The sequence below is a fragment of the Petaurus breviceps genome, unplaced genomic scaffold, assembly GCF_028583685.1.
Source record: "Petaurus breviceps papuanus isolate PSGF00001 unplaced genomic scaffold, PetGlider_PUasm1.0 90823, whole genome shotgun sequence".
NCBI lineage: Eukaryota > Metazoa > Chordata > Mammalia > Diprotodontia > Petauridae > Petaurus > Petaurus breviceps.
Window position 1 is genome coordinate 21,925,051 of NW_027187352.1, and position 13,935 is coordinate 21,938,985.

At 41.5% G+C, this 13,935-nt stretch overlaps 1 protein-coding gene across 1 annotated transcript in view; it reads right to left on the bottom strand.

The window, feature by feature from the left end:
• The window catches only part of RAB38 (RAB38, member RAS oncogene family), a 53,554-nt gene extending 42,690 nt beyond the window's left edge, over positions 1-10,864 (bottom strand). The window contains exon 1 of the mRNA XM_069071042.1: positions 10,448-10,864. Within this exon, the coding sequence (XP_068927143.1) occupies positions 10,448-10,649 (202 nt within the window). The 5' untranslated portion in view covers positions 10,650-10,864. The remainder of the gene's footprint in view (positions 1-10,447) is intronic.
• Positions 10,865-13,935: the final 3,071 nt, after the last annotated feature.

Consider the following 13,935-nt stretch of genomic DNA (forward strand, 5'->3'; position numbering starts at 1 on the left):
TAGATAGATAGATAGATAGATAGATAGATAGATAGATAGATAGATAGGTAGATAGATAGAGAGATAGATAGATAGACCTATAGATGTAGATACAGACATAGATGTATTGCTTGTTTGTATATATATGCTTGTTGTCTGCCCCTGTTGGATTGCAAGTTTCCTTGAGAGCAGTGATTATTTAGCATAGTACCTGGAACACAGTTGGCACTTAATAAATGTTTATTAACACTGAATGGATGAATGCACACTAGACCAGGAGTAAGGAGAGACCTGGCTTTGAATTTCACCTTAATTCTTACTAGCAGTATGGCTATGGCCATACTTCCCATACTAGCTATCTCCCATACTTAGAATGCTCTCCCTCCTCACGACTACCTTCTGGCTTCCCGGGCTTTTTTCTAGTCTCAGCTAAAACCCAAAGTTGTTATGAGAATCAAATGAGATAATATTTACAAGTCCTAAAAGCCTGGGACACAGTAGGTGCTTAATAAATGCTGATTTCCTTTCTTGAAGCAACAAAGTATTATTATTTTACCATTCTGATCGTGAAGATTAAGTAGGGTGGTTTTGTAAAACTTGAAGACCATGGCACACTCTGAATTTCTATTAGTATTGCTCATCTATGAAAACAGATTCTGTCCCTTCCCAAGGAGGTACTTGAAGGACTGTAAGTGGTCTATTTTCATCCCCTATCCTTAACTAATTCTCTCTGATGCAAACTCAAGTTCTGTTATCGAGTCCTGGAACCGCACCAGTCATGTAGGATTAAAACAAAAACTGAAGTAAGCAAATCAGTAGAGAAGGGTAATGAGGTTGTACCAATAACTAGACAGTCTGCAGAATTCATCCTGAAATCTAAGGTAATATAGTCTTTATATAATATACAGGAATATATTATAGATATCCATATTCCCTAGAATCTCATATACATTCCCTAGATAACTATATTCCACCATCTGGGTGTTCTATTTTCATTTCTTCAACATACCCTGAGAATTCTGGAAGAAGAAAATACTTCCTCTCTATCTTATAGAGAGACTGTTTCATTTTCTGTCTGTACCCCTAGCACTCAGCACAATGGTGGGTATATAATAAGAAACAAATAAATTATAAGGACTTGATAAATGGTCAGTTAACTGACAGGATCTTAGAAATTGTCTAAGTTTAGCCCATTTCATTTGGTTCAAAATAAATAAACTTGAGACTTAAGAGAAGCAGGCCTGATACTGGAGCCCAAGCCTTCTGAATCTGAGGACAACACTTATTCATTTCTCTAATATAAATCTTCACATCTATTTATATTGTTTAAAGATCTCACAGTTCTTTTCTGACACTAGTCCTGCAAGGAATGTAGCGTAAATATTATCGTCTCATTATAGAAATGAGGGTACTAAGGCTCAGAATAGTTGAGTGATTTTCCCAGGCCCATCCAACAGAGACATTGAGGCAGGTAGATGGCCCGGTAGGTACAGTGCTTCACAAGGAGTCAGGAAGATGAGCTCAAAACCTACATCAGACACTTTTTCCTATGACCCTGGTCCCTCACCTCTACAATGAGAATAGTTATAGAACCTATATCTCGGGACTACTGTGAAGATCTAATGAGATAAAATTTGCAAAGCATTTTGCAAACCTGTAAGTGTTATATAAATGCTAGCTACTATGATTTTTTTACATGAATCCAAGTGTCTGCTGTCCAAATCTAATCTGCTGTTACAGGGCTTTAACTGCCATGGTTTGTCTGGATCTTCAAGCTTTAACCCCTTTGGAGGCTTAAGGGAATTACAAGGAGGTAATAGGTCTTGCAACATAAGAAGATAATGATCCATATGAGGTCAAGCTTGGGGTTCCCCTAGCCCAGTACTTTAGATGCTGAGAACCTCAGATGTGTTATGAGAAGGCACGGACAACCTGAACCTCCACAAAAATGTCTCCCAAACATCCTAATTTCCTTTCATAGGGAACGTTACCTGCTCCCCTACCCTAGCACAAGGTCCCATTTCTCCATGGTACAAAATCTGGGACAGGTCAGAACTATAAGGAAAGCCCAGGGAAAATTCAAAGATGATCAAGTCCAGCTCTGCTGCCCAACTCGATTGTTTTATTGCTTTTATATAATTCATTCCATGCATTATTTCTTTCAACCTTAAAAGAAGCTATATTTCACCCTGTATCCTTCAGAGGAATTCTGTACATAACAGATTGTAAGTAACCTATGAAAGAAGTGCCCCAAAACAGGGGAAGGCAGTGTGGGTGCAGCAGAAGTATTACTGGCTGGTTCTGGGATCAGAGAACCCAGGTTAAAATGCCACCTTATGAGCTGTGTAACCATGGGCAAAACCTTGACCCTCTCTGAGTCCCTAGAGAAAGGAATTAGCAACACTCTCCTTACAGGGTTGTCCTAAGAGTCAACAGAGGATGTTAGGATCATAGACTTAAGACTAGAAAGGCCCACAGAGGCCATTTCATCCCACCCCTTCACTTTACAGATAAAGAAACTGAGGCCCAGAAAAGATAATTGGCTTGTACAAGTCACACACTTGATAAGAACCCAAGGTCCTCATCAAATCTGGCATTCTTTCCACTGACCCATACACGAACATGCAAATAAGCATACACATATATACACTGGGGTATATACGCAGATACTCCTGTATGCTTAGTGTTGTAAAAGAATTGTGTACAAGCATGGTGTTAGAGAAGTTCAGAGGATCCATTCCATTGGGGGAGGTCAGAGAAGGCTTTTTGGAGGAGGAAGCACCAAAGGCTGGGTAAGAGTCTGAACAGGAAGAGATGAGGAAGAGGGAGGGGAGAGTCAGTGAAGTGACTCACCCAATAGCCAGTAATTTATACAGTGTTTGGCACACAGCATCTTCAGCACTTAAATGGATGCACATATTCTCCAGGTTCATGTCTGTTGTGTCTATGAAAATTCCTACCTAAAAAGCTTAGCATGTGGCCTTTTTCCGAAGAGAAGAAAGGTCCACTGGAGTGTCCTTTGGCTTTGTCTAATCAGACCCCCTTCATTTCTGCAACCTGACCCCAAGGACCAGCACACTGTCTTAACACAATACCAAAATTCTATTTTTAAATTGGTCCTGCTCCCTCCCCCAAACAAACAAAAACCACCCATTCAATAAATGCTCATTGATATTGACTGGGGGAAAGGACGTATTGGTGGGGAGTGAGTGACATGGGGTAGCTCAACCTAAGAATTTTTCTGCTGTGATCTCCAGGATCTGGAATCTACCAAAAATTTCCAAAGCAAGTGATAGCCAATAGTTCCGTCCCCTTCATTTACCAAACATTTTGGTAGCAGTTAATATTAACTTCATAGAATTATAATAAGAGCTAACAGCTATATATTGATTTAAAGTTTGCAAAGCACTTTATATATGTTAAAACTCATTGGATAATCACAACAACATAGTGAGGTCAGTGTTATTGTTATCCCAGCTTTACAGATGAGGAATTAGGGCTAAGAAAGACCTGCCATGGGTAACACAGATGGCAGGGACCTGAGGGAAGATGGAAATTCAGGTTTTCCCAGTGCCAGGTCCTCCACTGTACCCCCCAGCTGCCTCTAACTACAGAATGTCAGAGCTACAAGTGGCCCTACATCATCAGATGGTAAGACATGGCTCTCCCCCATGCCTGGAATGCTCTCCCTCCTCCACTCCAACTACTGGCTTCTCTGGCTTCTGCCAAGTCCCAGCTAAAATCCCACCTGCTACAGGAAGCCTTCCCCAATCCCTCTTAATGGCAATGTTTTCTCTCCATTAATTATTTCTTACTTATCTTATATACACCTTGTCTTATACATACATACATATATATATATATATATATATATATATATTTGTTTGCATGTTGTCTCCTCCATTGGATTATGAGATCCTTGAAGGCAGGGACTGTCTCTTCCTTCTTTTTGTATCTCCAGAGCTCAGTACATAGTAGGCGCTCAATAAATGTTTATTAAATTGAATTAAATGATGAGGAATCAAAACTTGTAATGACATTAGAGGCCACATAGAACTGCAGAATCTCAAAGCTGAAAGGGCACTTACGGGTCACTGAGACCAGTAATGTCACACCAAAATATAGAAAGAGGGGCCACTAAACCATATGTAAGGATTCCTGTGGGCCACATGTTCTCTCTAAGTATTGGGAATGCAAGTTTATTGAGTGTAGGGACTACCTAGAATGCTTTTAGAATCTCCTAAATTTTTTTTTCAGAATCTCCTGCCCTTAGCACAGCTGCCTAGCACATAGTAAACATGGTCTTGTTGTGTGACATGCGTAAATTACTTAGCCACTCAGACTCTTGGCTTCCCCATCTACAACCTGGGAATAATAATATTCATATTATCAAGATCACATTATTATATATCAAGATCACATATTATCAAGATCACATGTTATAAGGAAAATGGCTAGGTGGCACAGTGAATAGAGTACCAGGCCTACAGTCAGTAAGACCTGAGTTCAAATCCAGCCTCAGACATTTACACCCTAACTGGGCAAGTCACTTAACCCTGTTTACCTCAGTTTTATCATCTGTAAAATGAACTGGAGAAGGAACTGGCAAGTCACTCCAGTATTTCTGTCAAGAAAACCCCAAATCAGGTCACAAAGAGTCAGACATACTGAAAAATGATTTAACAACAAATTATATAAATATGAGTTTTTGTTATTCTGGATGACACTAACTTAGAGAATTTTATTCTTCCTTATGTGAAGCCTAAGTATGCCTCTGCAATTTCTACTTGCTTAGAGAATCTGGGACCTGAGTTCAAATCTGAGGACAAAATTGCCCCCTGTAATTTCTACCTGTCTTCTGGAGAGGAAAAAATCTAATCTCACTTCCACAAGACATCTTGTATAATTTTCTCTGCTTCTACATTCCATATCTGTTCTGCTACTGGGCAAAGATGTTCCCCAAATCCAGATGCCAGGATGGAGAGGTCAAAAGGCCTAAATGACTCTCTGTACTGGAAAACAGAAAGTGACTGAAAGAAACTGTTCTTCCTTATTGTGCCCTCAAGCTCGAGACAAATGAGGATCGGCTGAAGGAACTGGGATAAAGTAAAGAGTAAAGATGAGTGGGCAGCTAAGTGGGGCAGTGCATAGAGCTCTGGGTCTGGAGTCAGGAAGACCTGAGGTCAAACAGGACCTCAGACACTTAGAAGCTGTGTGTGAACCTGCCCAAGTCCCTTAAGCTCTGTTTGTTCTCAGTTTCCTCAACTGTAAAATGGGGATGATAACAGCATCTACCTCCTAGGGTTATTGTGGGGATCAAATGAGATAATAGCTGCATAAAAAAATGAAAGGCTTTTAGCATAATACCTGGTGCTTAGTAGGCATCATATAAATGCTTATTTCCTTCCCAGGGTTGTTGTGAGGATCACATGAAATCATTTACTGGAAGCCTGCTATATAAATGATAGCTAATATTATTATTATGTAAATATATTATTATTTTTATAGTTGTTTTGATATTTGAAGGGCTGTCATAAAATCACAAGAAAATCTCTCCATCTGGAAAGAACCTGAGAGGTCATTAGTCTAATTTTCAAGTCCTTAGTACATTAGTCATTTTGCAGATAAGGAAAATCCAGTGACTTGCCCAAGGTCACATCAGTAGCCGTTTGGAATTGACCATGCCCTCCTCTCCCCAGTTCTGCTTCCAAAGCCAGTGTCTTTCCACAGAACTGCTGCCAGAAGGAACAGACCAGTTCTGTGCTAGAATTATGGGCAATGGGTAGGCATCACAAAAGGGCAAATTTAGGCTTGATGTCAAAAAGACCTGCTAATTCACATTAGCTTCAAGAGATAGTGAGTTCCTCCTTATTGGAAATCTTCAAGCAAAGGCAGGATGGCCGTTTAAAAACTGACACGATACTTTTAAAGGGGTCTGACAAACTATCTGGATAATCACAAGCCAGCCAGCTAAGTATTACAGTTATTACATTTTACAGATGATGAAACTGAGGCTCAGAGAAGTGAACTAATTTGCCTCTGGTCATCCAGTTAATAAATGTTAGAGGCAGGATGCCACTCCAGCACTACTCACTGAGCCACACTACCATTCACATCACTTGGCAGGTATATTGTAAAGATAATACTTTTTCGTGTATGCACTGGACTAGAAGGCTGCTGAAGACTCTTCCAATCAGGAAATTCTCTGACTCTGTAATCTACATTTTTTAACATCCTCTAGGGAAAAAAAAAGCTCATATGAGGGTGAGCGTGTATGTGCAACATTTTCCAAAAGGGAGACAGAGTGCTGGTTTTGAGTGTCAAAGGATCTGATGCAAGTCTGGGCTCTAATCTCTACCCTTCAGCCCTATGACCTTAGTCTAGTAACTTACCTAGATGAACTCCCATTCCCCTATATAAAATGGAGATATAATAAGACTTGCACTACCTACCTCTGGGCATCATTGTGAAGGAAACTTTTTAAAAAGAGACATGTGTGAGCATTACAGCCTAAGTGATGGTACTGGCTAGAGGTTGGGCATTTGAATAGGAAGATCTGAGAACCGCCACACACAAACTGGCTGTGGTAACCCTGGGTGGGTCAACTGACCCATGTCAGTGTCCCAGGCAACTAATTCTCTAAGACTGTAAGTTACATATATCGGCTTTCACTGATGGAAAGTGTTTCCAGGCCGGGGACTCCCCACACAAATGAAATCACAGCTCCAGACCAAAAGCCAAATAAAAACAAATAAACAGAAATAAATTGTAAGCTACTAACACTGTCAAAGGACAAAAAAGCCGGCTTTGATGATGTCTTTCTATGTGCATTAGCACATATGTTATAAATGTTCGGTTCATCCTTTAAATTCTTGCTCACTATAACTGGGATTATGTGTGTCAGCAATCTCAGAGTTGTCTTAAAAGAGACTTATTTCATTATGTTCCAGTGGCAATGATTTCTGTCTGCAGGACAAAAAGTGTTCTTACAAAACACTTTAATAGAATTGTTTTCACCTTAAGCCACCAAAAAGCTACTCAATTGACTCCCAGATCTATATAGCTAGCCTTAGTCTCTCCTTGTGCTTCACTATCACATGTCTACCAACTGAACATTTCACACTGGATGTCCTGGAGACATGTTTGGCCTGACATATACAATACAGAACTCAGTCTTTCCCCTAAAACCAAGCCCTCTTCCAAACTCCTCTACTTCTTTTAAAGTACCATCATTCTTCCAGTCTTATAATCTCGGTGTTACCATGGCCTGCGGACTCTCCCTCACCCCACATATATTAGTTGCAAGTCTTTTATATCTCTATAACATCGCTTACATTCAATCCCTTTTCCCTACCTACATAGCTACCACCCTCACTGCCTCAAGATCAATGGTGTTAGACCCAACTAGGAACAGGGTCATTGATCATAGATGGGGATCCCTTCTTGCTGCATACTGACTTGGTTTTAAAATGCGACATTACCTGGTTTTATTATATTTTTATTTATTTTGTTAAATATTTTCCAACTACATTTTAATCTGGTTCTACTACACTAGGGAGTGTCATGGGCCTCATGAAGCCTCAGATATTTTGTTTGACAATTCTGACCTGGATTATTGCACAACTAACTGGTCTTCTTGCCTCATGTCTCTCCCTTGTCCTGTTCATCCTTCACACTGCTGCCAAAGTGATTTTCCTTAAGCTTAGATCTGGCCATGTGATTCTCCTACTCAATAAACTCCAGTGGCCCCCTATTGCCTCCAGGGTAAAATATAAAAACTCCTATAACAACCTGGGCCCCGAACCTAGATTTCCAGGTTCACTGTCTATCACTCTCCCTTCTAAACTGTGTAATACAACCAAACATGCCTTCTCTCCATGCCTCCCATCCCCCACCTCCATGCCTTTGGATTGCCCATTCCCCCCATCCTGAGAATGCATTCCCTTTTCACTTCTGCTTCACAGAAGCTCTCTTCCTTCAAGACTCACACCAAGCATGCCCTTCCACACAAAGCTTTTCCTGATCGTCCAAATGCCAGTGTTCTCCCTCCTTAACTACCTATCTGTCCCCTTTCTGTTTATTCAGTATATTTTTATATACATGTATTTGCCCTATTGGAATTTAGGATCCCTGAAAATATAAATTATTTGATTCTTTGTATAGGTAGTATAGTGGATAGAGTATCAGGCCTGGAGTCAAGAAAACATGAATTCAAATTCGGCCTTCAACACTTTGCCTCAGTTTCCTCATTCGTAAAATGAGGATAAAAATAGCACCTACCTCCCAGGGTTATAGTGAGAATCAAATGAGATAATAATTACAAAGTGCTTAGCACAGTGCCTGGCATTATATACACACACACAGATATATACATATGTGCATATATGTCTATATACATGTGTGTATGTATACACATATAACATATATAAACATGCATTGTGTATGTGTACACACACATATACACATATGCATGTGTGTGCACATGTATTGTGTGTGCATACACATACAGAATTGTTAGCTATTATTATCATCATTATTACTATTACTATCCTCAGTACCTAGCACCATTCCTGGGACATAGAAGCCCTTAATAAACGTTTGCTGATTAACTGAAAAATGTTTTCAATACAAATATATCAGCTAAACACTGACTTTTCAGTGAGGGATGACTGGTTTGGTCTAGGTCTATGCTGCTGGAGACACTCACATCAGCCTATTGGTTAAGACCAGACCAAACCATTTAAGACATTTATGGTCAGTTGCTAAGCACTTGGAATGATTTCCAAGAGTTTTAGGTACTGAAGTATCAGAACTTGACTCTCCAATTTAGGTGGAATTTATAGAATCGGATTAAAGTGTGATCTAAGTGGAAACTCCCTAAAACAGAGAGAGACCCAAGTCTCCAAAGTGGAATGGACTGCCTTGGGAGGTGATACATTCCTCCTCACTGGAGGTCTTCTAGCAAAGGCTGAATGACCAACTTGTTCCTATGTTGTAGTCCAGGTTTAAGTTGGACTTTGGTAGCCAAAGTAATTTACAACAATGGATTGGGGGGAGGGGGATGCCTTAATTCTGTGATTCTACACTGCATAGGGATTCTTTCATGTTCAGACATGTTTGGGTTAGATGCTCTCTGGGGTCTCTCCCATTTGAGATTCTGCAATCTGTGAAAACCCTCGCTGTGCCCCTTAGGCCTCAGTGCCTGACCTAAGTGAATAAAACCCACTTGTGATTTCAAAAGAAGCCAAAAATCTCATTTTCCTGATCTCTGCATATGAAGTTCTGGGCTGAGTCAATAAATCCATGACTGACTGAGACAGCAGGTCGGGGCATGCCTTCAGAATTTGCCTCAAAAGTATTTTCAGTCAAGTCCTGCCAAGATTTTAAAGTAAAAAAAGAAAAAAAAACTTCTAGCAACCCCTATCTCCCTGACTTGACTGGTATCTGAAATCTTTAATGGCTGAGTACACATGAACTTGCCAGCCTTGCTGGCACGGCTGGTCTGAAGATGCAAGGGGTGACAACCCTACCTAGAGCACGTGATGAAAAGGGGCTAAGCAAGAACTGCTTAGTCCAACACAGTTTCAACATAATTCCAGGAGCAAAATTCAGATCAAGGCTGGCTCTCCCTGACTCGGGGACAGCTAGGCACTTCAAACACAGTGGGGCACTTCCCTCTCTCTCCCACTTGCTCACCCTCAGTCATTCACTGTCACAGGGCAGAAGGGCCTTGGGAAGCAAGTCAAAGGGGAAAATATGAGCAAACCAGGGTGGAGAGAGGGCAGGGAGGGAAGGCTGGGAAGAGGATTGCAATTCAGGCCTGTGTCTCTCCCAGTGGTATTGGAGAGACAGGAGAAAGGTTTCTGATGTCCAGAATTTCTATACCTGACAGAGAGAGACAGACAGAGAGAGAGAGAAAGGGAGAGAAGGATGCATGCATATGTATGTGTACATATATATGATGGTACACACATGAATATATGCTTGCATATATGTGAATCTACATATATTTGTGCATATAGACACAAATTGATGTATGCGTCTATAATATACACAGCTAATGCTGGAATTCGTTTTGCTTGGCTATGCATGTTTGTTGCAAGGTTTTTGTTTTTTTCTCTCCCAACTGGGGGTGGGGGGGGACAGATTTTTGTTATTTGAAACATAAAACTGAAGGTTTAATTTGAAAGGCAGAGAGCTCTAGGGCCCCAAAGAGTGGTAAAGAAATCTCTGGAGTAAACCTAAGAAACGAAATTATCTGTTTTTCTTTGCCCAAGTGTGGGCTAGGAGCTAACTCTTCTCCTCCACAAAGTTTTGCGCCAACTCGGCCAAGTTTCCCAGGCGCCAGACGCCAGTGCCCGGGGATTAGCCTCAGAAGCAGGGCCACAAGCCCGTGCTTGGTCCAGAGGGAGCCTGGGCGCTAACCCCGGCCCACGGGGTGGCGCGGGCACCTCCGGGCCGCACTCACCCGCGATGTCCCAGAGCTGCAGGCGCACTACGGTCTCCGGGTCCCACTGGAGCACTTTCAAGGCGAAGTCCACGCCGATGGTGGCCCGGTAGTGGGAGGAAAAGTTCTGGTGCACATAGCGCTTGATGATGCTGGTCTTGCCCACGCCCAGGTCACCGATCACCAGCAGCTTGTAGAGATGCTCCCTCGGCTGGCCCTGCATCCTGCCTCTGCGCCCCGGCCCGCACCGCGTGCACTGATCGCATGCCCCGCGCACCGGGTGCTGCCCCGGGACAGACCCCGGCGTGAGTGGGAGAGTGTGCGTATGTTGTGTGTGTGTGTGTGTGTGTGTGTGTGTGTGAGTGCGTGTGCGTGTGTGTGAGTGCGTGTGCGTGAGTAAGTCTGTGTGTGCCCGAAAGAAGCCGGGGGAGGCAGGGAAGGGAAACAGGGAGGAGAGAGGAGGCGGGGCTCCGCTCCCCGGGACCGCCCTGCCCACCCAGGGGCTTAAAGACCTTTAAAAAGCAAAACTCAGCCCGTCGCAAGGGAGGTGCGGGGAAGGAGTGAATCAGGGGGTGGGACCCTGGAGCCTAGGACCGGCGGGGCCACGCAGGGGTAGATGGGTGCTGGAGGGGGTTCTTAAGCGCAAAGGTCAGGGAATGGGAACTCCAGATGCTCTCTTCTTTTATTCATCTTGTGTCTCTCCACTTCTCCCGGACTCTGCTAAAGACTTCTTCTGGTGCCCCGGCGTGGCGGGGAGATGACCTCGTGTAGGGGAAGAGCAGACTTCTCCCCAGGCTGCGCTGAGTTAGATTGCAAGCCCCTGAAAATAGGTCCGCGAACACTATTCTGTCCAACTTCTGTTTCCTTGGTGGGCTTCAGAGCTGCTGTCAAGTTACTAGTCAAAGTGCCCCTCTTCTCAAGAGACAAGTAGACTGACTCGCTTTGGTTTTTGAAAGTAAAATACAAACGTTCCCATAAGACGGAATTTCTAATCCTTGATCCAAACTGTGTTACAGTAAGCAGATAACCTCACGTTTTTCTATGCCTCACTATGAAATGTAGGTTATAGTGCCGACATGTCAGAAAGTATCGCTAATTAAAATAATTAGGAATTCTTTTGTAAATATAAATTTTGTTCAATCTTGTCCGACTCTTTATGACTCCACTTTGGGGTTTTCTTGGCTAAGATACTGGAGTGGTTTCACCGTTTCCTTCTTCAGCTCATTTTACAGATGAGGAAACTGAGGCCAACAGTTAAGTGACTTGTCCAGGGTCAACAGCTATTAAGCATCTGAGGCGGTATTTTGAACTCAAGAGTATGAGCCTTTCTGACTCCATTCTGGAACTCTGCACCACTAGTAAATGCAAACAACGAGCTAATTCTGATGACTGATCTTTATTGGGTCAGTAATTCACTTCTTTACCTATGAGATTACTCAGTTGTATTAATGTTTGCCAAAGCGAAAGACCTAAGGAATTATTCCTTGGTCCTAATAAGTTGTTGGTTATTAGTAGAAAATGTGAGGAGACAGGAGTGAAATAGTGGATAGAGGGCTAATCTTAGATGAAGGAACAACTGAGTTTAGACCTTGCTACTGTTAGCTCAGGGGTGGAAAACCTGCAGCCTGGAAGCCACACATGTCACTCTAGGCCCTCAAGTATGGCTTTCTTGCTTGAGGACCTAGAGGGACGTAGAGCCTCCAAGGACATATGGCCTCCAAGCCAAAGGTTCCCCGCCCCTGTGTTACTGTATAATAAAGGGCAAGTCTCTTAAGCTCTCAGTGAAGCAATTTTCTAAAACTTAAGTTATGCAGTTCAGTTGTTGATATACATGGATGGATGCAGTCTCCTTAATGAGTTGCCCACACCAGTGAAATTACTGCTCTGTTACGCGAAAAAAAAAGTTTAAACGACAACCAGAGAATAATAATAATTATGATAATGATAACAATAATATATAGTTGTATAGTGCCTTAGGGTTTACAAAGCACCTCATTATGTTTTTGATATGGAGGAGGGCATGGACAGAAGCAAAGGTATGAACTGTTTTGTGTAAGAAGATGGAACCAATTCTACTTAATTTAACACCATTATTGGGGTTTTTAAAAAACACTAAGCTGAAAAACTGCTCTTTCTAAAAACTATTACATAGTTGTCAGGTGTGATATACTAACTGTACATAAAAATACCCCAGATCACTATTTTAATAGACAGTCATGGCAACTTAAAATGGTGTTAACCTATTTTCCCTTCAAATAGTTATTATCCTTTTATCCAGTAAGATATCAGGCAATGCTCTTCCCTGCTTGTCTGGGACCTGTACTAACTTGCTTTGCAGATTATATCTGTCTTGGATGCAAGGCTCCAACAGAGACTGTCGAACAGGAAATGACTTTTGTTTTATCTATAAAGAAGAGAAATGGATTGTGGATGCAAAAACTTTAAAGGAATGACTACAGACATTTTGAGGATTTAGACTAGGTAAACTCTTCTACAGAAGGAGAAAGGAAAAGTATTTACTTCTGTTGCCTGAACTTTGATTAGTAATGGAACTTGAAGCAACGGGCAGAAATTGCAAAAAAAAAAAATTTTTTTTTTTTTTTTTATAAAGGGGGGGAAGGGATTTGGGTTTGATGTTTGCAAAATCTATCTACTCATTGGAACTATCCAAAAGTAGAACAGGCTGTCTAAGAGACAGATGAGATAAGAGACTTGTTAGATAACATTAAGGAGAGCATTCTTGTTCATGTGTGGACTGGTAACTATACAAGACCTTTAGGTTTCTTACATTTCTGAAATTCAATGGAAAACATAGAATATTCCACAAACTTATCACTAGCGATAATTTTGATCTCCACTAAAACATTTTTGTTGCTGTTGAGATAAATGATTATTTGTCCCTCACATTAATAGGACCAGGATTTTTTTTTTCAGAAGCCTGTAGGTTGTTCAGTCTCTGAAGGACATAGCTGATAATGAGATTATATTAATTTTTTCCTCAGTCAGGTCAGAGCACACCCAACCTTACTAGGAATTCAAGGCTAGGGGAAGCCCATTGTGCTCATACTCAGGTACAAGTAGGGATTAATTCTTTGGTTAGATTGCCCAACTGCTGGGCAATTTAGAAATAAATGACATCATCACAGTTACAATGGCCTAGCTTCTCATTAGAATAGGTCCACCTCTCATTGTAATATTCATTCTTCTCATTAATTGTTAACCAATCAGAGTTGATTGCCAACTTTAGGAACACCCACTCTTTCAAGGCCATATCAACTGTGAGCCCACCACCATGATTTGTCTTTGACATTTGAGAATATCACTGACCCATTTTATTGGTAATATGCTAGCATTAATAAAATGATTAATTATTCAGAAATTATGTCTCTTGAACTTTTTAAACATCACGTTTTTAAGTTAGTATGGTACACTGGGAAGACCTTTTGAGTCAGAGGACTTCATTTTGAATCTTGGCTCTGCTATTTAGCTAATGTGATCTTTGACAAGCC